We start from the raw sequence: 27,430 nt of genomic DNA, 5'->3' as shown, positions 1-27,430 counted from the left end.
TGTTACTGTTTTTTTCCTTTCTATGTTTGGTGCTTCCTCTGGGAGCTCTTGTAAGGCAGGCCTGGTGGTAACAAAATCTCTCTGCATTTGCTTGTCAGTAAAGGATTTTATTTCTCCTTTGCTTTTGAAGCTTAGTTTGGCTAGATATGAAATTCTGGGTTGAAAATTCTTTTTGTTAAGAATGTTGAATATTGGCCCCCAGTCTCTTCTGGCTTGTAGGGTTTCTGCAGAGAGATAGGCTGTTAGTCTGATGGGCTTCCTTTTGTGGGTAACCCAACCTTTCTATCTGGCTGCCCTTAACATTTTTTTCCTTCATTTCAACCGTGGTGAATCTGAAGATTATGTGTCTTGGGATTGCTCTTCTCGAGGAGTATCTTGTGGTGTTCTCTGTATTTCCTGAATTTGAATGTTGGCCTGTCTTGCTAGATTGGGGAAGTTCTCCTGGAGAACATCCTGAAGAGTGTTTTCCAAGTTGGTTCCATTCTCCACTTACAGGTACACCAAACATAGGCTTGGTTTTTTCACATAGTCCCTATTTCTTGGAGGCTTTCTTTGTTCCTTTTTATTTATTTTTTTTTCTAATCTTGTCTTCCTGCTTTATTACATTAAGTTGATCTTGAATCTCTGGTATCCTTTCTTCTGCTTGATCGATTTGGCTATTGATACTGTATATGTTTTGTGAAGTTCTTGTGCTGTGTTTTTCAGCTCCATCAGGTCATTTATGTTCTTCTCTAAACTAGTTATTCTAGTTAGCAATTCCTCTAACCCTTTTTCAAGGTTCTTAGCTTCCTTGCATTGGGTTAGAACATGCTCCTTTAGCTCAGAGAAGTTTGTTATTATCCACCTTCTGAAGCCTACTTCTGTCAATTCGTCAAACTCATTTTCCATACAGTTTTGTTTCCTTGCTGGAATGGAGTTGTGATCCATTGGAGGAGAAGAGGTGTTCTGGTTTTTGGAATTTTCAGGTTTTCTTGCACTGTTTTTTTCTTATCTTTGTGGATTTATCTACCTTTGGTCATTGAGGCTGGTGACCTTCCAGTGGGGTTTCTGTGTGATGTTCTTTTTGTTGACATTGATGCTATTCCTTTCTGTTGGTTTTCCTTCTAACAATCAGGACCCTCTGCTTCAGGACTCCTGGAGTTTGCTGGAGGCCCACTCCAGTCCCTGTTTGCCTGGGTATCACCAGCAGAAGCTGTAAAATAGCAAAGATTGCTGCCTGTTTTTTCCTCTGGAAGCTTCGTCCCAGAGGGGCACCCACCAGATAACAGCTGGAGCTCTCTTGTATGAAGTGTCTGTCAACCCCTGATGGGAGATGTCTCCCAGTCAGGAGGCACAGGGGTCAGGGTCCCACTTATGGAGGCAATCTGTCCTTCAGCAGAGCTCAAGTGCTGTGCTGGGAGATCCACTGCTCTCTTCAGAGCCCATAGGCAGAAACAGTAAGATCTGCTGAAGCTCGGCCCACAGCCACCCCAGGAAGATGGATGTTTTATCTATAAGCCCCTGACTAGGGCTGCTGCCTTTCTGAGATGCCCCGCCCCCTGACCAAAGAGGAGGAATCTAGAGAGGCAGAATGGCTATCTACTCCTTTAAAACTATATGACCACAAGCCTCAATTTTCCCATCAATATAATGGGACTAATACCTCTTATAACCCCAGGTTCCAGGCTGGCTATATCTCCGATAATCTATATGGTATTTACCAAATAAAGGGGTAGAGAGTGCAAGGACCTTTATATATTTTCTATTCTTTGAAATCTTTGATGCCTGGATTTTAAGAACTCAAATTTCCAAACAAAAACTTTTTCTTAGTCTCTAAGCAGCCATTGTTCCAAAACCACTTGCTTTTATGACCTAGACTGCAAATAACAAGTTCTGTTTTGCTCAGATGAAAGAGTGATTTGAGAACCATTTAACGGTGTACATTTTCTCAGCATTGCAATCACAGAAATACCTGGGCTAAGTGGCTCAGTGCTGATCCACTGTGAAAATTTGCGGAGTGTTCAATTACCCCTAGAATTGTTCATCTCTTACCTGTGGAGCCCCGGAGTCTAATCACAGGACAATAAGCTGCAGTTGGAAAATTTTTCACAGCACACAAAGAAAGTTCACAGAGAAGCCACAGCCCCGACACCCCACCTGGAAAGTGAATTGTTCCGCATTTTTCAACACACATATCATCCTTTTCTTGATAGCATGTTCTTAATGTCTTCCTGGAGAGGACAGAATAATAAATAATAACAATAAAACTGACATTGGTTTAGCAAATCTAAGGACAGAATAATTTAAGGGCTATAGAGTCCAGTTACTAACATTTGTAGATCTTAACTGGATCTGATTGGATTCAGACACATGTCACATTTCTGGCCACAACTCGATCAAAGATTATCTGTCCCTTTATTTGGTAAATATTGTATAGATTTTTAGGGGCATAGCCAACCTGGAATCTGGGGTTACAACAGGTATTATTCCCATTATACTGATGGGAAAATTGAGGCTTGTGGTCATATGGTTTTAGTGGAGTGAATAGCCATACTGCCTCTCTAGATTCCTCCCCTCTGAGCAGGGGCAGAGCATCTCTGAAAGAAAGGATAACACCCATTATCCAGTGGGTATCCTTTGAGCCCTCTTGACTGGACCCCAGAATGGAAAGACTTCCAATGACGTTTAGTTTTCTTGGATTGAATTACAGACTTCTTCGGTTATTCCTTATTCTACAAACATTTAACATAGGTCAACTATCTTCCAGTAACTATCCTTGGGGCTGCAATTAGAAGACAGATAAAATACAGTCCCTGCCCTCAAGAACCTCCCTATCTGAGGTGTCCTGTTACCATTCTGCCCTCTCCAGGAAGATGCTTCTATTGTGTTTCAAGAACAGGCAGGCAAGCAAATCAGCAGTTACAGTACTGTACTGTCAACATTATAAGAGAAGTAAGCACAGAGCACCAGGAGAATTAGGAGCCATGGAACAGGTGCAGGCAGGAACCACATGCTAAAGAAGGCAGACCTGGATCTTGGTTTTGAGAGCAAAGTAAGAACAAACTGACTCTGGAAGTGTAGGGGAGCCCCACAGCCTTGGCATGAGAAACCTTATGGATATGAGATGCTGCATGCCCCGTGAGGAATGAATGGAAACTTTGTAGCAAAATGTAAGGGGATGGGACAGCTTTGTTAGAGAGAGCCCCACTGAGTGGCTCCAAATAAAATCAATAACAATTGTTTCACAGTTAACTCAGTGCCTAAGTGAGGTGATTTTAGGATAGGTGGATTTCTGGCATTGATGTTGATTGACATGGATACTCTGGGTGACAGAACCTCTCTGAAAAAGACAAAGCAATGGATTCCAAATGAAGCGACAGCCTCCCAGTAAAATGATGCATCTAAGGAACGAAGACTGTTACAGCTACTACCTATCGTGTGACTGGACTATACAGCTTCCTGATTCCAGATTCAAATCTTTCATTTTCATAGCGAGGAGTTGTGAGTGCTTAGGCTCTGAGGAAAGGGAGGAGGATGGGTCTAAGAAGATGAGACACAGGCTCAGTTCTCTCCCTTTTCCTTAATGCACAGAATTTCTCACTTGGCTGTGAAGAGCAGAGAAAGGAAGGGACCGTCCAGGCCACAGATTTCTCACATTCTTTTGTGAAAAGAAAACGGGCTGGTGAGTGAGGCTCCCTCTTTCTGTACCATTGAAACCCACTAGAGAATATTCAGACAGGGTATTGTGGGAAAACGTCCTGGGCTTTGAGCCAAACAGGAGAGTCTGGCCTGCAGCAGCCACTTACCTCTTAGTGACTGAGGTAGGGTTTTTACCCTCCTTAGCCTCAGTTTCTTCACCTGTGAAATAGAAATAGGAATGCCAGCTCCACACAATGTGGGGAAGACTACTTGAGAGTCTCTGTGCGGATCACACAGCACAGCGTGCTGACCGCCTTTCTATGTGTGGCTGTTTGTTTTGGTCTATCTTTTGTAGATCATAGAGATCTATTCCAAGCCATTCATTTGCTGAATGCCCCTTTTCCTTTCCTTTTTATTTTCCCTTTTTCCACCCAAACGCCCCTGCGTACACAAACACACTTATGTTTCCTGCAGAAATGAAGCTAATTCTTTTTTTGTTTTTCTTTTTTTAAAATACATATTTTTTATTGCACTTTAGGAAATGAAGATAATTCTAACACTCAATTAGTGAAGTCGTTGCCACACAAGGAGCAGCCAAGGTGCTGTGAGAGGGAGGGTGGCTCATAACATTTCATTTCATTCCGAACAAGGTTAACCACATCATTATTACCAAAACACAGTCCCAAAGGCTCCATCTGTCTCCCATTGATGTCTATTCCTGGTTTGCTGGCAGCAGTTCAAGGAGTCTGACCGGTATAAAAACACAAAGCTCCTGAAACCAGAGTGAGTTTATTTTCCTAGCAGGTGATTACAACGCTTAGCTCTAATTTAGCGTGAAAAGGCTCCAGCGATTGCCTTTGGAGATAACTGGGCATTGTTAGCATGAAATACAGCACTTGGTTCATGGGTGTTCACCTACCTGCAGGTATAGCTCTAGAAGGACTAATGTGTTATCAAGTTTCACTGGAGCTGAGCAACTGGTGGTATAGAACACAGAGCTACTGACAGCTTTTCTGTGGTCAAAGACAGAGCCTGAGACACTCATTGATGATTGGTCAAGGCTAAAAGAATGCTGGCAACATGTACTTATCTCCTGAACCTTCTTTTAGATATAAATTTATTCAGGCATACTGTATGGTTTGGATCTGTGTCTTCACCCAGTTGTAATCCCCAGTGTTGGGGGTGAGGCCTGGTGGGAGGTGATTGGATTCAGTGGTCAGAGTCCTCCTGAGTGAGTCAGCACCATTCCCTTGGTGCTGTTCCGGTATAGTGAGTGAGTGAGTGAGTTATTGTGAGATAGAGTTGTTTAAAAGTGTACAGCACCTTCCCCCTTTCTTTCTTGCTCCTGCTCCTGCCATGTAAGATGTGCCTGCATCTTCTTCACTTTCTGCCATGATTGTAAGTTTCCTGAGGCCTCCCCAGAAGCAGAAGCAGCTATGCTTCCTGCACAGCCTGCAGAACCGTGAGCCAATTAAACATCTTTTCTTTATGAATTACCCAGTCTAAGGCACTTCTTTATAGCAGTGCGACAATAAACAAAAACAGCATATTTTACATGTCATATAATGCACTCATTTTAAAGTATGCTACTCAATGATTCTTTAGTAAATTCACCAACTTGTGTAACTATCACTATAAATAAGTTTTAGAAGATTTCCATCAACCTAACATGATGTCTTATGCCCATTTACTGTTGGTAACATCTCATTTCATTTCAGTACCCCACCCCCACCCACTTCTCCAGACAATTACTAATCTACCTTTGTCTCTACAGATTTGCCTTTTCTGGATTATTTCACATAAATGGAATCATTCAATAGGTGGTCTCTTGTGTCTGGCTTCTTTCACTTATCATAGCATTTTTGAGGTTAGTTGACATAGCGTGTGTAACAGTTTATCCATTTTTATTGCCAAATAATATTCCATTGCATGGTTATACATTTTGTCTATCTACTCACCAATTGATGGGCATTTGGGTTGTTTTCCATCTGAGGCTCTTATTGATAATACAGCTAGGAATGTGAGTGTGTAAGTCTTTGTGTGGACATACATCTTTATTTCTCTTAGGTGGATACCTAAGAGTGGCATTATTGGTTAATATGGTCTATCTGTGTTCAGCTTTTTAAGAAACTGTCTCCAGAATCTTGATTCTTTTGTAGAAGCTCATTTCCTCTTTTCTCTCCAACTAAAAGACTAGTGATTCAAATGTAAGCAACATACTTCCACACTTCTCCCTACAGCCCAGGATGAAAAGCAAAAACAGAAGGAAACAAAGCTGTTTTTCTCTCCTGATTGCACTCATAGTAGAAAAGTGCAGAGTTTGAACCATAAAATGAGACTGCCAAGGAAGTGATAAACTCTTTTTTCTCTCTTTTTCAGTCTTTTCTGGCTGTATGGTACAAGTAAAACGAAGTAACAGTAGAGATACTGAAAATCAAACTACAAGCTTCAAAAGTTGCGTTTGACTCATGAATCACTAGCTAAAGCCTTTATTTTTAATGTTCTGAGCAAAAATTAACTATTATTTCATTGCAATTTAATTTACCCGAGAGTTTTGTGCACCTACCAAGTGCCTAGTACAGAAAATGATGGAAGTAGAAACTTCAACTGAATAGGCCGGGCATGGTGGCTCATGCTTGTAATCATAAGTCCTAACACTTTGGGAGGCCAAGGCAGGTGGATCACCTGAGGTCAGCAGTTCGAGACCAGCCTGACCAACATGGAGAAACCCTGTCTCTACTAAAAATAGAAAATTAGCTAGAAGTGGTGGCACGTGCCTGTAATCCCAGCTACTCAGGAGGCTGAAGCAGGAGAATCGTTTGAACCTGGGAGGTGGAAGCTGTAGTGAGCCGAGATCGGCCATCACACTCTAGCCTGGGCAACAAGAGCAAAACTCCATCTCAAAAAAAAAAAAAGACAAAAGAAATTTCAAATGAGCAGCTTGTAGTCCCACTGGTGAGAAATCTGCACCTTATTATTACATATCACATTGTAGTTCATAAGGGGATTTTGGATTTTTTTCTCCCCTTTTGCACACATCAATCCTATTAACAAAGATTCTTTTAGGGGAGAAGAGGAAAAGGAAGATTGAACTTGGAATGGTCCCCAGTTTTACATCTCCAGCTATAAAAAATAGATACTGGGGAGTTAAACTTGCAGTACAGCTAAACAAATACTGAAGACATTAGCATATTAGGCAAGGGATAAGGAGGTTCTTTAATTTATATAAAGAATTAGAGCCTATGCATTCAGATGGGGAGGGGAGGAAAGAAAGGAGGGGAGGAAGTTCTGTGGGATTTTTGTTTCTTTTGTGTTGCTATTCTTGAAAGGATAGTAGCATTAACTTATATTGTCCAGTCACTCTCACAGTACACCTAAGACACTATCACTGTTCACACTTTAAAGATAAGAAGCATGTGGATCAGAGCAGTAAAATCATTGTTAGGCCAGAGGCCCAGGGTTTCATTCTAGGTGTGCCATGTACTAGCTATTTCTGGCCCCCAAGTTGAGCTCGTTCTACCACAGGATGCTATAAATGGCAATGCTTTAAGGTGGGTTAGCCAGCAACGTTCTGGTAAATTTTAGTAAATGTTGAACAACCCTCTAGAAAAAAAGAAGTATGCCTATACATATATATAAAGTGTGTGTATATATATGTGTGTGTATATATATATGTGTGTGTGTGTGTGTGTGTGTGTGTGTGTGTGTGTATATATATATATACATACAAACACACACACACACACACACAACTTTGTTATAAATGTCACTGGTATAAAAGATGTATAGTACATAATTTACAAATAATAATAAAATATGCAGTACTCCTCATTATAAATTCCATATAGTCAGTTGCTTCTCATAGAATGATTTTATTGATTTTTGCTGAATGCTCCTATTTTTAGCAAATCTGTGGTTGCAATTGACAAATGATTATAGTTCTACCATCAGTATTGGTCAATATTTTCCTTTATAGTGATGAGTAAAACGAAAGTGAAACAACAAAGAAATCTGAGAACTTCGCTTTTTCTTCAGGGATGTGGGCAACTCCTTTGTTGAATCAGATAATAGTTTTCAATACTGGAAGAGTGCATCCTGTTTTGTGCTATTCGCAGTGTTATAGATATCGACACAGCACACTTTTAAGTTAAATCTGCTTTATTAACATTTCCTCCATTATCTTCTTAAGTCTAATGTGTCAACAAAGCAATAAGCTGACTTGTAGTACATGCCAATTTCCATGGTGTAAATATTCCCACTGTGACCAATGTCTGGCTGCAAATATGACTTCACTAAATTGAGAGTGGTGAAGAGCTGAACAGTAGCATATTTCCACCATTCAGATAAAATAGATGTACATAACATCAAGACCATAGATAATAGCAAAATGTGATAAATAATTAGAAGGTGATACATTTTGTGTATTCCTTATCTTTGCTCTTTTAGCCTCATTTATTCAATTATAATTTTATATAATTTAATTTTCAATGATGACTGTTTAAAAGCTGGTGTGCAAAATTCCTGAAACTTTAATGCAGAAGTCAGCTGTGCTGGGGAGCATAAGCCAGCTTCAGCACGCCTCTGATAACCCGATATTGCCTCTGCCCTTCTTCTTCCTCTCCACGCAGGTCTGACATTGAATGCGTCCTTTATTGCTGACTCTCTATGAAAATGTTTCAGGCTTTACCAGAACACTACTATTGACCAGTTGACCTTGGAAAAGTATTTGATCTCAGAGAGTCATTTCTTTATTTGTAAATCAAGGATGATTGTACCTTCATCATAGCATCACTGTAAATATAGGTAAAGTAACCAACCAGCACCGTGGCAAGACAGCATACCCGCTCAGAAACTATGAACTTGCACCCTCATCTCCCCCTCAAAAGTCCTGGGGTCTATACCTGGAGGAGGTGCATGGAGAACTCCACTGGCCCATCTTTGCTCTTCTTTTTATTTATTTATTTATATTTTTTATTTTTTGAGACAGTCTTACTCTTGTTGCCCATGCTGGAGTGCAGTGGTGCGATCTCAGCTGACTGCAGCCTCTGCCTTCCAAGTTCAAGGTATTCTCCTTCCTCAGCCTCCCAAGTAGCTAAGATTACAGGCACATGACACCAAGCCTGGCTAATTTTTGTATTTTCTAGTAGAGATGGAGTTTTGCCATGTTGGCCAGGCTGGTCTTGAACTCCTGACCTCAGGTGATCTGCCTGCCTCAGACTCCCAGAGTGCTGGGATTACAGGCATGAGCCACCGTTCCCGGCCTCTTTCCTGTTTTTTAAGATAGAGTCTCACCCTGTTGCCCAGGCTGGAGTGAAGTGGCACAATCTCAGCTCACTGTTGACCTCCACTTTCTGGTAAATTATTCTCCTGCCTCAGTCGCCTGAGTAGCTGGGATTACAAGCATGCACCACCATGCCTGGCTAATTTTTGCATTTTTAGTAGAGATGGGGTTTGGCCATGTTAGCCAGGCTGTCTCAGACACCTGGTCTCAAGTGATCTGCCCTCCTGGGCCTCCCAAAGTGCTGGGATTACAGGTGTGAGCCACCACGCCTGGCCCTTTTTTTGCTCTTCTAATCTCTGTTTTTAATGCACCCAGAACTGCTAGTGACCAGATGGTCTCTGTGATTAGGAGAGTGGGTACTCATAGGAATCAGTCACAACAAGGCTCTTTACGTATTGATTTTTTGATCCTCACAATAGTTCTCTGAAGTGTTCTCATCAACTGTATTGCAGATAAGAGAAATAAATCCCAGAGGAATCACATCAACTTTCTCCAACTTGAATGTGCCCACAGATCCCATGGCCGCTTATTACGATACAGATCCTGATTCATTGGGGCTGGGGTGGTGTCTGGGATTCAGTCTGCCTAACCAACCCTTGGGAGATGCTGCTTGTCTGGGGACTACACTTTGACTAGCAAGAAATGGGAATGCCCAGGCTGAAAATCAGATACGGGCCAGTTAGACAATTTTACATCCCGCGTTCTTAATGTCCTTGATATTCAACCTTCTGGAAAAGCATGAGTCTATGGAGAAGAATTCCTGGAGAAACAAGAGCATTGTAAATACCTGTAGAACCAAGGAAGAAAACTCAGCTCTTCCTTAAGGGAACCAGGGCTCTTTGTGGATAAATCTAGCATACCCCAGGTCACCTGGCATCTCTGTAATGACAGTGTTTACCATTATTTGAGCCACTCATCAATGTGCTAGTCACCATACACAGAAGATGTCTAACATCCCACAGAAATCTCCTACCAGCAGGCTCCGTGCAGACATCTGACCCAGACATCTGCCAGGGGAGGAAAATTTAATCACTAAATTTATTGAAGTTTGAGCCAAAGACTCTCAGAGCCCAAATCATCTAAATTCTTACATTACAGCTGGAGAAATTTCAGTCTGGAGAGGGCAGGCACACCATGAGTCCGAGGTTGCTCTCTCAATCTCCAGTTGGTATGGTGGTGGCCACTGAGGGTGGCCTAGGCACCCAGGGCCCTTGGTTCAGCACCTGGCTCCCTGCTTCCTCTGGAATCCTAAGCACATGCTCCAGGTGGGACAGAACCTGTCCTGCAGGATGTCAGAGACAAAGCCACAGAGTCAAACTATGCAGAATGGAACAAAGGAAAACATGCAAAGTTGGAAGACTTGTCCTTTTAATGGCTTCCAACAGAGCAGACATTCAGGAGAGATTAATTCGGTGGGTGAAGTCTCAGCTATTGTGAAGATAATAGCACTTCCCTGCTCCCACCCTGCTCCATCTTCTGCTGGGGTTACAACAATAGCTTCCCAAAAGGTCTCTCTGCCTCCACTTAATCCTTCAATGACATACCTATTCTCCAGCCAGAAGACAGAGAGTTCCTACTGAGTCATAATTGTTATCTTTGTGTTCCTCTGAGACCCTGACATGGCTTCATATCCATAGCCCAAGTCTACCGCCTCTCAATCACTATAGACAGAGTCTCCCCGCATCTGCCCTGATTCTACCAAAAGGCTCTTGGACCATCTTCCCCACGCATCCCTGCACGCATTCCAGTTCAGCCACGTGGACCTCATTACCTTCATTCAACTACTTAGCCAAACGCCTGCCTTTCTGCTTTTCCTGCAGAAACCCCACAGCTGATGTGACCAGTGCCTTTTCCCTGTTCTTTCCAGCAAGGCTGACCTCGACCACCCCAATGAATATTCACACCCACCTGCCCACCCCACTCAGCACTCTGATTCTGGCACCTGCTCTGTGGTCCTTCCAGAGCACCTCGTCCCCTGCTAATGTGCTATGCCCATTCCTGATTCATTCTGTTTACTGTTGTTGTCTTTCTCTGTTCCATGGACAGAGACCCTTTTTTGCTTTGTTCCATAAGAGTTAGGCACCTTCTTTATTTTGTTCACTAATATGTCCTGAGCACTGAGAGTAATTCTGGCCCACACTGAGCACTAAGAAAAAATAAATTTGTTAAATCCATTTTGGTAAAAATTTCTAGCCTAAATACTTATTGAGGACTTGTTCTGTTCCAAGTATGGTTGTAAGCATTTTGCATGCATTATCTCTTTTAATTCTCAGAATGTTCTCAAGATAGAGCAAAACCTGAACACCCTCAGTGCCAAATGCTGCTATTAAACAGTCCCTTGGGAACGCAGATGAGACGAATTGTAATGATTGACTCTGACCCTGGCTTTCTAGGTTTGATTATCTTTTGATAAGTAATTTGAATCCTCATGTCACCAGACAACACAAGATAGATCTGCCACAGCCCAGAGCTCATCAGCCTGGCAAAGCCACTGTGTACCAAGGGCAGTAGATAAGCCCTGGGGTAAATCTGGGCTTCTAGCCACTCTCCATTTCCATGAAACCCAGCATGAAACAAAAGAAACAGTCTTTGGGTCAGATAGGCCTGATACTGAATGCTGTCGGGCATTTACTACTGTGCAGCTGCAGACAATAGACTTTGCCTCCCTGGGCTTTTCCTCCCTATCTGTAAAGTAGAAATATGGCTTAACCTGAAGTGCTGTCAACAGGAATAATTGAGAAACGGGGTGGGGGCAGGCGGGAGGCTGACACACTCTCAGCACGACACTGTGGAAGTGGTACCTTTCACAGGCCAATGTGTCCATTGCCTTTTGTTTTGGGGAATGGCTTCAAACTCAGGCTTCTTTCTTGGGACTATGATGTTGGACAGTCCTTACACAAAAGCTCAGTTGTGTCACTTCACACCAGTCCGTATGGAACTCTTCCTGTGGGTGGGGGCCCCTTCTAAGAGCTGAGAATATGGAAATACAAAACATGTCTTTTGTTTTCTTTCACTAAGAGATGTGGGCAGGTTTCTTCAGCTCTCTCAACACTCAGTTACAGAGAGGATCAAATGAGATGGGCCTGGTACCAGAAAGCTTGCCTTCAATGTTGACCTGTGCACCTTTTCACCGTAGACACTGTGGGAACAGGGGCTGTGACATGCTGCGTTTACCGTTTACAGACAGAGCTCTGGCCAATTGTTCATGATCGCTGCTCTTTGGGGGCAGAAGAGGAGCTGTAGGGAGGGTGTGGAGTGTCAGGGACCAGACCACGGAGGGGCCTGTGAGCCATGTTCTAAAGACGGACTGTGACCACAGGCAGCAGGAATGCCCGATTTGAGAATGAGGATCCTGGCTGCAAGACAGCAAATAAATTGGAGGAAGTGAGAAGTGGATAGAAGGAAGGGGAGAGAGTGCTGGAGATTCCCAGAGGACAGAAGACAGGACCCAGCCCCAGGAGCCGGCACATCATCAGACCTCATGCTCTCTTCTCATTTCCCTTCCCTACCTTGTTTTCCCTGCTTTTCTTTGGACCTGCTGGAGTCATAAAGTATAGTAGTAAGAGATGGAGGAAAAGCTATTTTTTCCGGGGGCTCCTTCTCCGGAAGCCCCTCCAGCACTCATGGGAGGCCCCTCCTAGCTTTCCTGCAGAAGAAGCTCCATCACGTCTTTTTTTTTTTTTTTTTTTGAGACTTAGTCTCCATCTGTCACCCAGGCTGGAGTGCAGCCTCCATCTCCCCGGTGCAAAATGATTCTCATGCCCCAGTCTCCTTAGTAGCTGGGATTACAGGCACCAGCCACCATGCCCAGCTAATTTTTTTTTTTGTTTTTTTTTTTTGAGACAGAGTCTTGCTTTGTCACCAGGCTGGAGTGCAGTAGCACAAACTCAGCTCACTGCAACTTCCGCCTCCTGGGTTCAAGCGATTCTTGTACCTCAGCCTCCCAAGTAGCTGGGATTACAGGCACAAGCCACCACACCCAGCTAATTTTTTATTTTTAGTAGAGACAGGGTTTCACCATGTTGCCAGGATGATCTCAGTCTCCTGACCTCATGATCCGCCCGCCTCGGCCTTCCATAGTGCTGAGATTACAAGCGTGAGCCACCGTGCCCGGCCTGATTTTCATATTTTTAGTAGAGATAGGGTTTCACCATGTTGCCCAGCCTGTTCTCAAACTCCTGACCTCAAGTGATCTGCCTGCCTCAGCCTCCCAAAGAGCTGGGATTACAGGCGTGAGCCACCGCGCCCGAGCCATTACATCTTTTTCGCTTGGGCTTTTTATGGGGTGTCTACTTACCAGGTACAAATCAAGTTTTTATTATGAAGTTTTGTGTGTGTGTGCGAGCGCACGTTGCTTTTTTCATGTTGTTTTCTATCACGTATCCAGAATCTTCCAGGTATTATAAATTAAATCTCACTGGTAACACATCTATGGAACTGTAAAAAGAGTAATTCACTGTTGTTATTGTATTTGCTCATTACATACATTGATGTTCTGTTAAAAGCCACATCCCCTGACAGTCAAGACAGAGAAAAATAAAAGGAGAAAGCATTTGAAAAGATGAGATGTAAGGCCTCTCTGTCTAGGTTCATTTATTTCCTCTTGCTGAATCAAAATTTAAACAAAAAAGAAAAGGGGGCAAAAAGCTTTCATGGGATTTCTGGAAATCTGGGCATCAAGGATTCAGGATTATTTTCTTGTTTTCTAAATTAGATCAGCTTTTTTCGTCTTTCTCTTTTTCTCTCCTCAAGAAGATCAAAAAGAAAAAAAAGCAAGCATTCGTTTAAAAGGCACATAACGAGGCTTAATTAGAAAACGAATACTAAAGAAGTCAAGGCCAAATAAAAGGGACCCAGGTCACCTCAGATGGAGCCAGAAGCTGTAATGGAACCTTCTCTGTCTCTCAGCATCTGGTTAGCTTGGAGGGATGATTTCACTTCCCAGGGTCTCATTTTTCTCATTTGTAAAATTGGCAGGTTCAAGCAGATGATATGTATTTTTCCATCTAGCTTCATGCTTTAAGATTCTTTGAGACTACAACTCTGGGATGGGAAATGAAAGAGCTAAAATCAAATGCCACCCTCCAACTTTGCACCTGCAACCCATAGGCAGTGCTGGTCTATTCTGGGATACTCTGAATCCCTTTTCTGCCTCAGTAAACAGGAATTAGTTATTCCCTTGAGGCATTCCTGCCTCCAGCAATCTTGGATCTTCTCATGCACAAATATTTCCTCTACTGCTCTTCTGTGTGAGGGTCTTGACAGGTGGTCCCTGATGTCAGGAAACCCAGAGTTTTGGTAGAAGATGTGCACACAGATGATGACTGTGCAGGTGGCAGTCCCTGAAAACCAAAGTCTGATCCATTTCAATGAGAACCCAGGGCCTTACTCTGAGTCAGAAGCTACAAGACAGGAATGCAGCCCAGGTGGACTCCAGGGACTGGAAGGAGATCAGAGAATGAGTGACCTCCTGACCAATAGGGAGTTCTGACTAGGTATGAATTCAATAGGCAGCTGTTAGAGCTGAGTGCCAAGGGATAATCGGGCCAGAGCGAGGTAGACTGTCCTGAAACCCGGCAGCCATTCCAATCAGGAGTAAACAAAAGTAGGAGTGTGGGGAAAAGAAAGGCAAGGGGAATGAGAGCGCCTTGCTCCCTGGCTTGGTTCCCACTCCCTTGGCTGTTGGCTTCATGAGGGAAGCACCTATTCTGTCTTGTTTAATATGACCCACGCCTGTTATGAACTGAATGTTTGTATCCCTTAAGTTACTGTGTCAAAATCCCAACCACCAATGATGGTATTAGGAGGTGGGACCCTTGAAGCCCTCGTGAATGGATTTAGTACCCTTCTAAGAAGAAATATGAGAGAGATTTTTTTTTTTTGGCTACGTGAGGATACTACAGGGAAACAGCTATTCACAAATCAGGGAACAGGCTCTCACCACATGCCAGTTGTGAGGGTACCTTGATCTTGTACTTCTCAGCCTACAGAACTAGGAGGGATAAACGTTTGCTATTTAAGCCCCCAAGGCTATGGTAATTTGTTATAGTAGCCTGAATTGACTCAGGCAAGGCCTAATATGATACCCAGCCCACAGTGGCTACTTAATGCGTTATCTGACTTCAGGATAACATTAGGGTTTTCTTCCCAAGTTTAATTCAGTTCAGTAAAGAATTTTCATCATTGTTAAGGAGTTGGTTCCCATGACCCAGACACAGAACCCTTTAGGAATAGTCAACAAGGATGCAGAAGGAGAGGCAAGAGGTTTGGGATGAAGCTGGCGGCTCAGGAAACACAGCTGTTGTTCACTAAGGAGAAAGCAAGCATCATTCTAGTTCAGAGAGGAAACATGTTATACTCGCCTAGATAGATTTCGGAAAGATGGTTGGAAAGGATGGCATCTGTGCTGGTACCAGAAGACCAAGGAGAATTGGAAGATGTAGAAGGGGGAGAAGAGAAGGAAAAGGGAGGGAATGGGCCCAGCAGGCCAAGGAGACTGCATGAGCAAAGTGTGTCTCAACTTGCTATATTTCAGCTGAGCGAGAAGTCCAGTGTGCTTGGACTGTAGGTTGCAAAACAAAACTGAAAAGTTGAAATGATTACTAAGATAAAATTGTAAAAGATCTTGGAGTGGAAAGGGATTCGTATCAAGGAGATTAATGAAGGAATTCTTGCAGGGGTCCAGGAGAAATATCAAGAGGCTTTGGTTAGCACAAGACACTCCAAGTTCTCATGTCGTGTTACATATGCACATCTCTCAGAGTACATGGAGTTTTCAGGACTCTTCTACTAGACTTTCAGCTGCTAATGATTCAGGACTCCTTTTCCTCTCTGTTTAACACAGGGACAGATAAGTGCTCAGGATATATTTGATTATCCACCATGGACAACATCAAATAGCCTCACTCTCTGATTTTACAGAAGCATTAACCAGGGCTTATAGTTATGAATGGTTAGTGATTTAGTTGAGTGACACAATGCATTGATAAATAATTAGGGCTTGCCTGGGCACCATGGCTCATGCCTATAATCCCAGCACTTTGGGAGGCCAAAGAGGGTAGATCACGAGGTCAGGAGTTCGAGACCAGCCTGGCCACTATGGTGAAACCCCAACTCTACTAAAAATACAAAACATTAGCTGGGTGTGGTGGCATGAACCTGTAGTCCAAGCTGCTCTGGAGGCTGAGGCAGGAGAATTGCTTGAACCCAGGAGGCAGAGGTTGCAGTGAGCTGAGATCACCCACTGCACTCCAGCCTGGGCAACAGAGCAAGACTCTGTCTCAAAAAAAAAAAAAAAAAAAAAGGAAAAAAAAGAAAAGAAAACCCAGGGCTCAAACCTGAATCACACAGCCAAGCTTTCAGTTCCATTCAGCTGGCTGTCCCTGACTCATTGTCTAGGATTGTGGCTGAAAGTGAAAACTCCACTAATGGGAGGCACTGACAAGATATATAGGACTCTCTGAGCAAGGTTCCTAACGCTGCAGCTGCTTCTGAATAGAAGTTTGTCTTATATTTGAGCCATTTCCGCAACTTTGTCCTACAGACATATTGCCAGGCAGGACAAAAACAGCCTCCAAATTCAGTGAATTGTGCTTCCTCGCATGCAGATCCACAAGGAGATACAGTACTTTATAGGATTCCAATCTCTGAGCAGGGTTTGCAATCATGCCTTATCATCAGTGTCTGCTTCCCAGCAAATGAAGCTTCCTGCTAAATAGCAAGGCACAGGTTCATTGCAACAACCCAGATCAGGAGAGAGCTTGTACTATGGCCAAATGATAGATAACAAGGCCCACTGTGTCTTTACTGGCAGCTCAAACTCCAGTATGACTCAGGTGGGGGAGAGCAAGCATGCCACAGCAGGGCAACAGCAACTCGTTAGGAACGTCTCACCTGTCCTTGTTCTTTTTAGCAGAAACCAGCTCAGAGCTTTGCTCAACTCTTGTGAGATCCATCAGCACAGAAACTCTTATGGATGCACCTTTTCCCCCATTCCTCAGACACCCAGGGTTGCCTAGAATGGACAACCAATTATCAATAGTGTCTGTTCATTGAAGTGACAGGTTTTAAACCAAGATATGACTAACTATAGGACCCAACTGGCTAGAGCCCTGAGCCTTGGTTTTCTCCTCTGTAAAATGAGGACAATATGTTTATCTGATTTAAGAGATTGTGAGGATTAAATCAGCTCACCCAGGGCAGTAGCTGCAACAACCGAGGTGCTTACTACCTGTTAAAGATGTTTTTTTCTCTTCTATCTGTCAAGAGGCAATTCCCAATGAATACATCTTTATGATGTGTATTAGTCAGAGCTCTATAGATAAACAGAATCAACCGAATGTATATGTAATCATGTACCACATAACATTTAGGTGAATGATGGGCCTCATGTATGACAGTGACCCCATGAGATCATAATGGAGCTGCAAACTTCCTATCACCTAGTAACGTTGCAGCTGCTGTAACACTGTAATGCAACACATTCCTCCCGTGTTTGTGGTGATGATGACGGTGTAAACAAGACTGTGCTACCAGCATATGAAAGCATAGCACATGCAATTACATAAAGTACACAATGCTTAGTAATAATGAATGGCTATGTTACTGGTTTATGCATTTATTAGCCTATACTTTTTATTGTTATTTTAGAGTATACTTCTTTCACTTACATATATATTTTTTAAAAGTTAACTGTAAAACAGCCTCAGGCAGTTTCTTGAGGAGGGATTCCAGAAGAAGTCATTGTTATCATAGGAGATCACAATTCCATGTGTGTCATTGCCTTGAAGACATTCCAGTGGGACACGGTGTTGGGGCGGCAGGCAGTGTAGTGTTGACCCTCACCCTACATGGTAATGTGTGTGTGTCTTAATTTCTTAACTTCTTAACAAAAATGTTCAAAAAATAATAAAAATTTTGAAAGTTTAAAATTAAATGTTTACAGAATAAGTAAATAACAAATATCTTAGTACAGCTATACAATGTGTTTTTGTTGTGTTATTATAAAAGTCAACATTTTAAAAATTGAAACATTAATAGAGTACAAAAGTTAGAGTAAGCTAAGTTTAAAGAAAAAAATATTTTTTTAATAAATTTAATGTAGCCTAATATACAGAGTTTCTAAAGTTAACAGTAGTGTACATTCATGTTCATTCACCACTCACTCACTGACTCACCCAGAGCAAATTCCAGTCCCGCAAGCTTCATTCATGGTAAGTGCCTTATATTTACCATGTGTACCATTTTGTATCTTTTTTTACTTATTTTTACTGTACCTTCCTATTTTTAGATATCTGTAGATATACAAGTACCATTGTGTTACAATTGCTTACAGTATTCAGTAATATGCTTTTTAAGTTTGTAGTCTAGGGACAATAGACTATACCATATCACCTGGGTGTGCAGTAGGTTGCACCATCTAGGTTTGTGTAAGTACACTCTATGATGTTCACGCAAGGACACATTTCTCAGATCATATAACCATCATTAAGTGAGAGAGAGAGAGAGCGCGCGCAAGAGAGATTTACTTTAAGGCATTGTCTCGAAAGATTCTGGGAACTTGCAAGTTTGAAATCTGTAGGGCAGGCTGGCAGGCGAGAGATTCGGGTAAGAGTTGATGTTGTCATCTTAAAACTAAATTGGCAATAGGGCAATAGGCTGGAAACTCAGGCAGGCTTTTTATGTTACAGTCTTGAGGCATAATTTCTTCTTGTTCAGGAAACCCTAGATTTTGCTATTAAGGCCTTCAACTGATTGGATGAGCCCCCCACCACCTCCCCCACCATTATGAAGGATCATCTGCTTTAGTCAAAATTTACTGATTTAAATGTTAATCACATCTAAGAAATAGCTTCACAGCAACGTCTAGACTGGTGTTTGAACAAACTGGGCACCATAGCCTAGCCAAGTTGACACACAAAATTAACCATCACACACCATGCAACTGTAAAGGCAGTGAATAGGTGACGAGTAGTTTTTAAAATATCTCATTGGCAGAAATTCATTATTGGATGTTCCTCTCAAGTTCCTCCATGAAGGGTTACAAGCTCAAATTTTCAGGGGCCAGTCTGTAAATTAAAAACATGAGATAATAGGGAATGAATGGTGGGGCTTCATGAACTTGAAAGAATAGACCCTATGCACATATATTTAAACTTTAAAAAAAAAAAGCTGTGACAAGAAGGCTTTTTGTGATCTGTGCTTTTGCCAGGATGGATGGTGATTGGCATCTAGACCATGGTGCATCCTGACCCTAGAACCTCACTTAGTTGCTCAAAGAGAGTGCTTAAAATCTCCTAGATTTAGAAGAAGCGTGTGCAGGAATATGCAATTTGAAAGAAGTTTACACCTAGCACCCTTATAGCTTAGGGACCACATGGAATGAAGAAAATGGACATCCATCACTTGGCTACAGTTCTAGAGCTGCAGCTTTGCCTCTCTGTTATTGAATAAGCCACATTTCTGACCTGGCTGAAATATCTTAATTACCAACTGCCTTTCTGGATGCTACTGGTTGTTCAACTGTGATATTCTTTAGTCATTTGGGGTAAGAATTGGGCCCTAGAGAATAAATCTGATTACAAACATGTAATCAATACATGAGGAAGGTACTATACCCCACTCTTCCCCATGTGTACAATGGAAATCAGATTAACTGCATGGCTTGCTCAATTTGCAAAGCTGCATTCATATCCATTCTACTCACTCCCAGGGGACACCTGCCCTCAGGATTACTCCTGTCTTTAGCCCATCCTTTCTCCTTCTGATTCTCTTCTACCGACAAATATAGCCAAAGCCCATCTTGGCTTCTTTGCATCCTCAAACTCACTAAAGAAAAGAGTCAGAATCCAAGATGATCTTGTACTACATTCTGTGAGTCTCCATCCAGGTTTCCCCCTCAACCTTCTTTGGGAATTGCCTTGGCTGAGCAGGGTTGCCTGACCTGGAGCAGCCCACACCCACTGGCTGGGCCACCCAGTGGTGCATAGACCTGGCCTTCCCACCCCAATGTGGGACGCTCAGAGGAGCCCTCATTCCCTGTGGGGGCCGCTGAGGCCTCTGTTGCAACTGCATTATAGCCTATTTTTCCCTCTACCCAGTCCTGCCTCTTTCTCTTTCCCACAGGGGCTGGTCCCAAGAGCACTCCCTAAAACACTTTCTGCATGGTCACCTCTGTCTCAGAGTCTGCTGCCTCAGGAGCCAAACCTGTGGCAGTTCCTGAGGAGATGAGACATGTGATAAAGAAATTCAGCAGGATGGGGATAGAATAGGACTGGCCTCATAAGATCGTTCTGAGGATTAAATGGATTCATATGTGGTGAAATGCCAAAGAGGACCAGTTAGGTGAAAATCTTATATAAGTTTCTTGCAGTTCTGATTTCATTATAATGATAGTCTTATACCTTATTTTTCTTCATGATGTTTGTATCAAAAATCCAACTGTAGAAGACCCTGAAAGAGAATTGTGGTTTAAGAGCAATTTTAGTGATTTTTCAGCAGCCTGCAAGCTCACTGTGAGTGTATAGAATGAGAAGCTTCTGGAAAAATCAGAACTTAAGCTAAAAGTCCATTGAGAGAAGTGTAGTTTCATAACAGAAGAAATGGCATCCTTTCTGGGCTAGTCAGCCTGCACCTGCTATATTGGGTATAGCTGGGAGCATCTCACTGTAAAGATGAGAAATTAGAGAAGAATGACCAAGATGGGATGGAGAAGATGTCTTTAACTCTTGGAGTAGGCTTCACTGTCAACTCGCCGTGTCATCTGTCTGGCAAGTTCAACCCCTCGCTGGTTGTCACCACCTACTGAAAGCCTTCCTTGACTATACCATCACTTAAATATTTGACCAGATTCTTCCTCCTTTTTCTTCTAGACCATGGGTACATTATTTTTATCGTTGTGTCTATTGCATTTCCCGTGTTTGGATGTGAGTCTGATTCATTTTTAATCTCTTGGGACAGATGAGATGTTCAGTGCATGTCTTTCCTGTGTCTGCCATAACAAATTGCCACAAACCACATATACACCATGGAATACTATGCAGCCACAAAAAACAATGAGTTCATGCCCTTTGTAGGGACATGGATGAATCTGGAAACCATCATTCTCAACAAACTGACACGAGAACAGAAAACCAAATACTGCATGTTCTCGCTCATAGGCAGGTGTTGAACAATGAGAACACATGAACACAGGAAGGGGGATATCACACACTGGGGTCTGTTGCGGGGGGCTAAGGGAGGGGCAGTGGCGGTGGGGAGGTGGTGAAGGGATAACATGGGTAGAAATGACAGATATAGGTGACGGGGGGATGGAGGCAGCAAACCACCTTGCCATGTATGTACCTATGCAACAATCCTGCATGATCTGCACATGTGCCCCAGAACCTAAAGTACAATTCAAAAAAGAAGAGGGGGAAAAAAATTGCCACAAACATACTGGCTGAAAACAGAGATTTACTCTCACTGTTCTGGAGCCCGGAAGTCTGAAATAGAAGTTTAGCTAGGGTCACGCTCCCTCCAAAGCCTCTAGGGGATGGATCTTTCCTGCCTCTTCCGGCGTTTGGTGGTTCCAGGTGTTCCTTGATTTGTGGCAGTGTCACTCCAATCTCCGCCATCTTCACATGGGTCTCTTCCATAGCCTCCTAGAAGAAGAGCCCCTAGCATTGTATTTAGAGCCCACCTTAACCCAAGCTCATCTGATCTCAAGATCCTTAGCTTAGTGATGTTACTAAAGATGCTTTTTCCAAATAGGGTCACATGTACAGTTTTTGGGTAGACATACACCTTGGCACACATCGTTAAATCCACATATCAGTTCAACTACACTGAACTGGCTTCTATTAGGCCTACATGAAAAATAATGAGGCTCTGCAGAAGGCAATTTCACAGGGAAAATAATATAGAGACATGGCAAGGAAAACACGAAGGAGGACTAGATGGGCGTCATTGACTGGCCATGCAGGTGGGAGATGCAGAAAGGGAAAAGGAAATCAAAGATCACTGCAAAGTGTTGGACCTGAAGGTGCTGGAAGGGTGCTGAAGAAAAGAGGCTGGATTGTGTGGGGTGATGTGCTCTGTTTTGGCAGAAGATGGAGTGATTGCAAGAACAGTTATTTGGTTGGTTTGCTGATGTTCTGTGCCTCAGTTTCCCCACAAGCCTATGGCACTTCCAGCTTTCCATGATGTGCTGAGGTCTTGGTGCGATCAATTAGCCTGTGTTGGTTCCCTGGAGGACACTTGACCAGCGTCCGTGACAAGCAAATATAGAGCAGCAGTTAAAAATGCTTATGTGAGTCATTTCACTATGTGGGTGGGATGGGCCGAGTGGACAGTAAAGACAGCTGGTCCCAGATGTTTGGGGCCTTGTAAAATGATGTGCATCTACTTAGGAGACTAGTAAACGGTCCTGTCCTCCCCAAGCGTGGCAGCCAACCTGGGAACCTTGAGCATCTCCTTTCAAGGTCAAATCTCAATTCAATGCAAACCAAACAATTTTGCCCCATTACGCTTAACATTCTTTAATAACATTTTCTGTGATATGTTGAGAGTTTATAATTTTTTCAGCATTGTACACTTTTTTAAAGTGTCCCTAAAATCTGAACACTTAGGATTCAGATTTAAGTCAGAGAGACCTGGGAATGCTTGTTGCTCTTTGTAAGTATTTTAAAAACAGGCTTTAACTACTCACTGTCCAGTTAGATGGCTCTTTATTTTCCAGCCTTGTTAATATTTTCCTTCAATAATCCACTGTAGGAAGAACAGCTCCTCCTGCCCATTCTCCATTCTCCCCACTTGCTTTCCTTCTCTCTCATGCATCCCTCTGCTGCTTCCAGCTCGGCCTCCTCTGGGTTCCTCTGCAACATAGCTGACACACACTCTGCAAGAAACGGGCAAACAGATGTGTAGCCCTGGTTCTTCCCCCTACTAGCCTGGCCACCTGGAACTAAATCCTCTCCACTCTCAGGCCCCATTTCCTCATCTGTAGCATGGAGCTGAAGAGAATGCCTGCCCATTTACAACGAGTGTTGCTGCAAACATGAAATAAAAAGGGAGTTTGAGTTCAGCTCTCTTCTCTAAAAGGCCAAAACTGATTATCTAGAAGGGTCAGAGGTAGCTCCCAGGCTTTTGGGTTCTTGAGGCCCCTAGGAAGAAGTTGAGAAATTCCCAGACTGTGTCTCATCCTCCTAAAATTGGCTTTGTTAAAGCCATGTAGGCAAATGCTACATGGGCTGTCAGAGCACAGAAATGATACATATAACCTCTCACTAAGAAAAAGGTCTGTGTCTGATGGAGAATAACCAATTAGAAAGACCCAGAAAATAGTTCAGTGTTTATTATCTGGAACTTAGTAGAGAAGTCAGAGTGCAGATGGAAATTTGAGGGCTCCTACTCAGTGAAGGGGGTCAGAATTCCCCTGGTATCAGGAAGATTCAAAGGACTCTATCCAATTAACTACATGGCTCACTATTGTGTATGAGCCCATATTCACAAGCCATTTATGTATTTGTTATCTAGGTATCTATTTATTATATTACAAACATTCCTGCAAGCATGCAGGGTCAGTTACCCAGTGTCCTGGGAGAGAAAAAGACGCCCAGGATACAACCTACCCTTGCAAGACTCCAATGCAAGGGGACATGGACATAGACGTGAATAATGAATGCATGTGCAGTGCATTGGACAAAATAAGATTGTTTACTTGCATATGGCCTGGCTCCCTAAATATACTAAAAACTCCAGGAGGCAGCCTTCATCTGTTCTGTAATTACCATACCCTATTGCCTAATGCATCGCCTGGCATGGAAAAAACCCAATGACTGTTTGTCGAATAAATGAATGATTGGACTCACAAACAAATGAAATGAATGGCAATAGATAAGTATACAAAAGTACCAGAGAGACTCAAAGCGGAAGCAGTAGGAAAGAATTCATAGGGAAGTAATATTTGAACTTGACCTCGAAGAATGAAAAGCATTTTTCCAGGCCCAGAGGAGGCAAAAAGAATAATTAGGTCAATGATGGGATCATTTAAAAAAAAAGTCTGGCCTGAGGTCACAGTGTGGGGTGACCTGGCAGAGAGAAAGAGTAGCAGGAAATAAAGGAGCAACAGAAATGGGATTCAGGGCCACTGGGGCAGGAATCTTAGCGATCATGGTTAAGACTTTGGGTTTTATCTTGCAGGAATAGGGAACTGATGAAGATTTTCAAGGAGGTGACTTGATAATATTCTGCTGTTAGTAACTAGAAAGGTTGTTCTTGCTGCAGTCTGGTGTATGGATTGGAGCCCAGGAGGCCAGGAAAGCAGTTAGTGGTAGATGCTGGAGGCCAGCCTAGAGAGACTGAAAGCAGAAGTAAGGCTGAATATATTAACTGGCTCATGGGAGTGACAAATAAGAGACAGGGTCAGGAGGCATGTGGAAAATCTGACTGTTCGAATACGGTAACAGGTTAGAATGACGGCAATGACAGAGGGGAAGGAATGGGAAGACTCAAGGTTGGCACCCACGCTACTGGTTTGGAAACCATGTGAGCAATGGAACCTCTCACTAGGAAAAAGGCCTGTGTCTGCTGGGGAATAACCAATTAGAAAGACCCAGAAAATAGTTCAGTGTTCATGTCTGGAACTTAGTAGAGAAGTCAGAGTACAGATGGAAATTTTTGAATTTAGCTGTATTTGGTTAGGAAAAAAAAAATCGGTAATGGAATATGTGAAATAGTGCAATAATGAAATTTTAAAATAAAAAATGGAAAAATTAAAATAATTTTAATTAATAAATAATGAAATAAGCCATCATCTTTCTAGATGGTCAATTTATATAGTGACAAAATAACCCAAACAACTCACAGATTTTTAAATTTATTATGTTCTATTCTATGGGCTAAAGGCAGAATCCCTGTAGATGAAGAGAGAACCTCAAGTCCTCATGACGTAGTTCCTGGACTTCTTTGGTTTTGTGTGTACATGCATGTGTGTCCACGGAGCTCCTTGGTGGGCCAGGCATTGACCCATAATATTGAATTAATATATTCAGCCTTACTTCTGTTTTCAGCATCTCTGGGCTGGCCTCCCGTATCTACCCCTAACTGCCTTCCTGGCCTCCTGGGCTCCAGTCCACACACCAAACTGCAGCAAGAACAACATTTCTAGTTATTAACAGTAGCGTGTTATTAAGTCACCTTCTTGAATTTTGCAGGATGCTAAGCCCTGCAAATCTCTGCTGCGGCGGAGATGGAAGTTCAACAGTCAGATGTGAACACAAGTTACTAGCTAAAACAAAAGTAGAATTAAAATTCAGGCAAGTGCTCTGAAGGAGCGAGTCTGAGAGGTCGAGGAGGATTCTCTGAGGAAGTAGCACTTGAGCTGAGTTCAGAAGTAAGGGCTGCAGTTAATGAGAAGGAAGACAAGGGCATCCGAGAAACAGCGAATGGTACCTGAAAGAGCCCCGTGGGTGGGAGCAGAGAAAGTCCAAGGACCAGGGAGAGGCAAATTTGCCCCAAGTGGAATTGTTAGGACAAGGGGGGTAACCAAGCTAAGGAGGCAGTTGTCAGGAGCATTTGTGGAGGAAAAAATCACCAGTCAGTGTTTGATAGAGCACATGAAATGGCTGCAGAAGAAAGGAAAGTGTGTGAAACGTGGCTGATTAAATGAATGAGGAATGCATAACAATGATGGTTTATGGTAGTTAATATATTTAATGAATGTTAGCAAATTAACTCAATGAAAAACAATTTAATCTTTTCATAGAAAGTGCCTTCGCAAAGTGCCTAAATGATATGGGAGCTCAATAAATATTACTTGAATCAGAGTTGCTAACTAGTCTGTCTTCCCACGTTGGATAATGTTTGCTAGATTTTTATCAAATTCAACAAACATAGGAAAACATCTGAGACATTGCCTGGCTCACGGTTGCTGTTCCTCAAATTTTTTAACAGCCTCTCATCAACCATGTGGCAAAAGTATGATATTTTACAGAGGAGACAGTTACTGGCAGAGCTTAAGGAAGATACCAAGGTCACCCTGCTGATGAGGGAGAGGCAGCCCACATCCTTGCCTTGACTGGGCACTTATTCTGCCCCACACTACTGTTCTCTGTAAAATAAAGCTCTTACGTTTAAAAATTAGGTAATTGAATTACTTTAAACATAGATTTTCTTTAACCTCAATGGCAATGCAGAGAGAGATTCAGAATTATATGTAAGACGTAATTACTTAAATCTGACTGGGTGGTTGTTTCTATGAATGAATGCACTTAATTAATTTTTTCCCCTAGCTTCTTGCTTTTTCCCAGCTATAATTTATTTTCTTTCATCCCAGGGGCAATAGAAGGACAACTAAAGGAGTATCCAATGATTTGAAATTCCAGAACTTAAGTCTGCCGAAAAACAGGTCAGAATATTTACTTGTTTATTAATAGAGGAGTGAAAAAAAATTTAATTCTGTAGCAAATAAGCTGAGCATCACACACACAGAAATTGTCAATGTGATGGAATGACTGGCAGTGACTTAGAGTCAGATAGAGACCAAGGTGCAGGAGAAGGGGCTTGGTGGGGATGGAGGAGCCAGCTGGTGTGTGTGATACAAGCCTATGCTGAGAAGCCCCACCTCCACAGCTTTGCAGGCCAGACCTCTTTCCGCCGATCCCTCCCAGGCTCTGAACAACCCCAGAGAGAGCCAGTGATGGGGAGGCTTTTGTTCCTCTGCCAGTGAATGATTTGAATCATGGATCATGGATCAGGCCACAAGTTTGCCTTGGAGTCTCACAGCAAGCAGACAAGAGAGAGCCAAGTGCTTACACTGTTATCTGCTTTGTCTTTTGATAGAGAAAAACGTTTACTGAGCAGTTATGGCATCAAAACTTGCACAGGCTACTGAAAATGCAGAGACAAAAGACAGTCTTTCCCTCCAGGGCCCCGCAGACTAGTCAAAAACCTCAGAATCAAGTGCTAACTTGATGGAATTACTGACAAGAGACAAGACCTAAAGTCAAATCCAGCTCTGCGCTGCCCAGCACTGTCCAGCACACTAAATCTGGGCCACTTCCTGAGAACAGTTCTGCACATGAGGATGTGCAGGCAGGACTTCCTGGCCAAGCCTTCCTGGAGTGGCTTCTATTCCTAGAGGTACCCAAGGGTCTTCACAAGCTATATTAATCCTCGAATCCCAATTCAAGTCCATCCATCAAGCATCTTTCAATCCCCCCTACTATGTACCAGACACTAGAAGCAATCTTGGAATCCTAAAATGTGCCGAAATAAATAGTTCCCCCAAGCAGACTGAATGAATGCCAGTAAGATGATAGAATACTTGAGGTGTTTTTCAAAACCACTCTGAGATGAGGGAAATTTGTGGATGTTCTCAGATTTCTTTAATGTTTACATTAAATACATTTGAATAATGCATTTTAAGTCCATTTTCCTTATTTCTTGACAATAGCAAGAGATGGGAGATGGAAGGTTTCGAAGCCTTCCTTCAAATGGAGAGGGTTGAAGCAATTACATACATCAAAGTAATGTTTACAGTTACATTTGGAG

At 42.7% G+C, this 27,430-nt stretch overlaps 1 protein-coding gene across 3 annotated transcripts in view; it reads left to right on the top strand.

Annotated features, from left to right (window-relative positions):
* Positions 1–27,430, top strand: part of CLNK (cytokine dependent hematopoietic cell linker) — a 198,974-nt gene that overhangs the window by 61,263 nt on the left and 110,281 nt on the right. For all 3 annotated transcript variants that reach the window (XM_032272622.1, XM_032272611.1, XM_032272617.1), the window contains exon 3: positions 26,214–26,285. In XM_032272622.1, coding sequence (XP_032128513.1) covers positions 26,214–26,285 — 72 coding nt within the window. The remainder of the gene's footprint in view (positions 1–26,213; positions 26,286–27,430) is intronic.

This window comes from Sapajus apella, unplaced genomic scaffold (genome assembly GCF_009761245.1).
Source record: "Sapajus apella isolate SASKATOON/1434 unplaced genomic scaffold, GSC_monkey_1.0 scaffold5, whole genome shotgun sequence".
In the NCBI taxonomy this organism is placed as follows: domain Eukaryota; kingdom Metazoa; phylum Chordata; class Mammalia; order Primates; family Cebidae; genus Sapajus; species Sapajus apella.
This window is presented reverse-complemented; position numbering and strand designations above follow the sequence as displayed.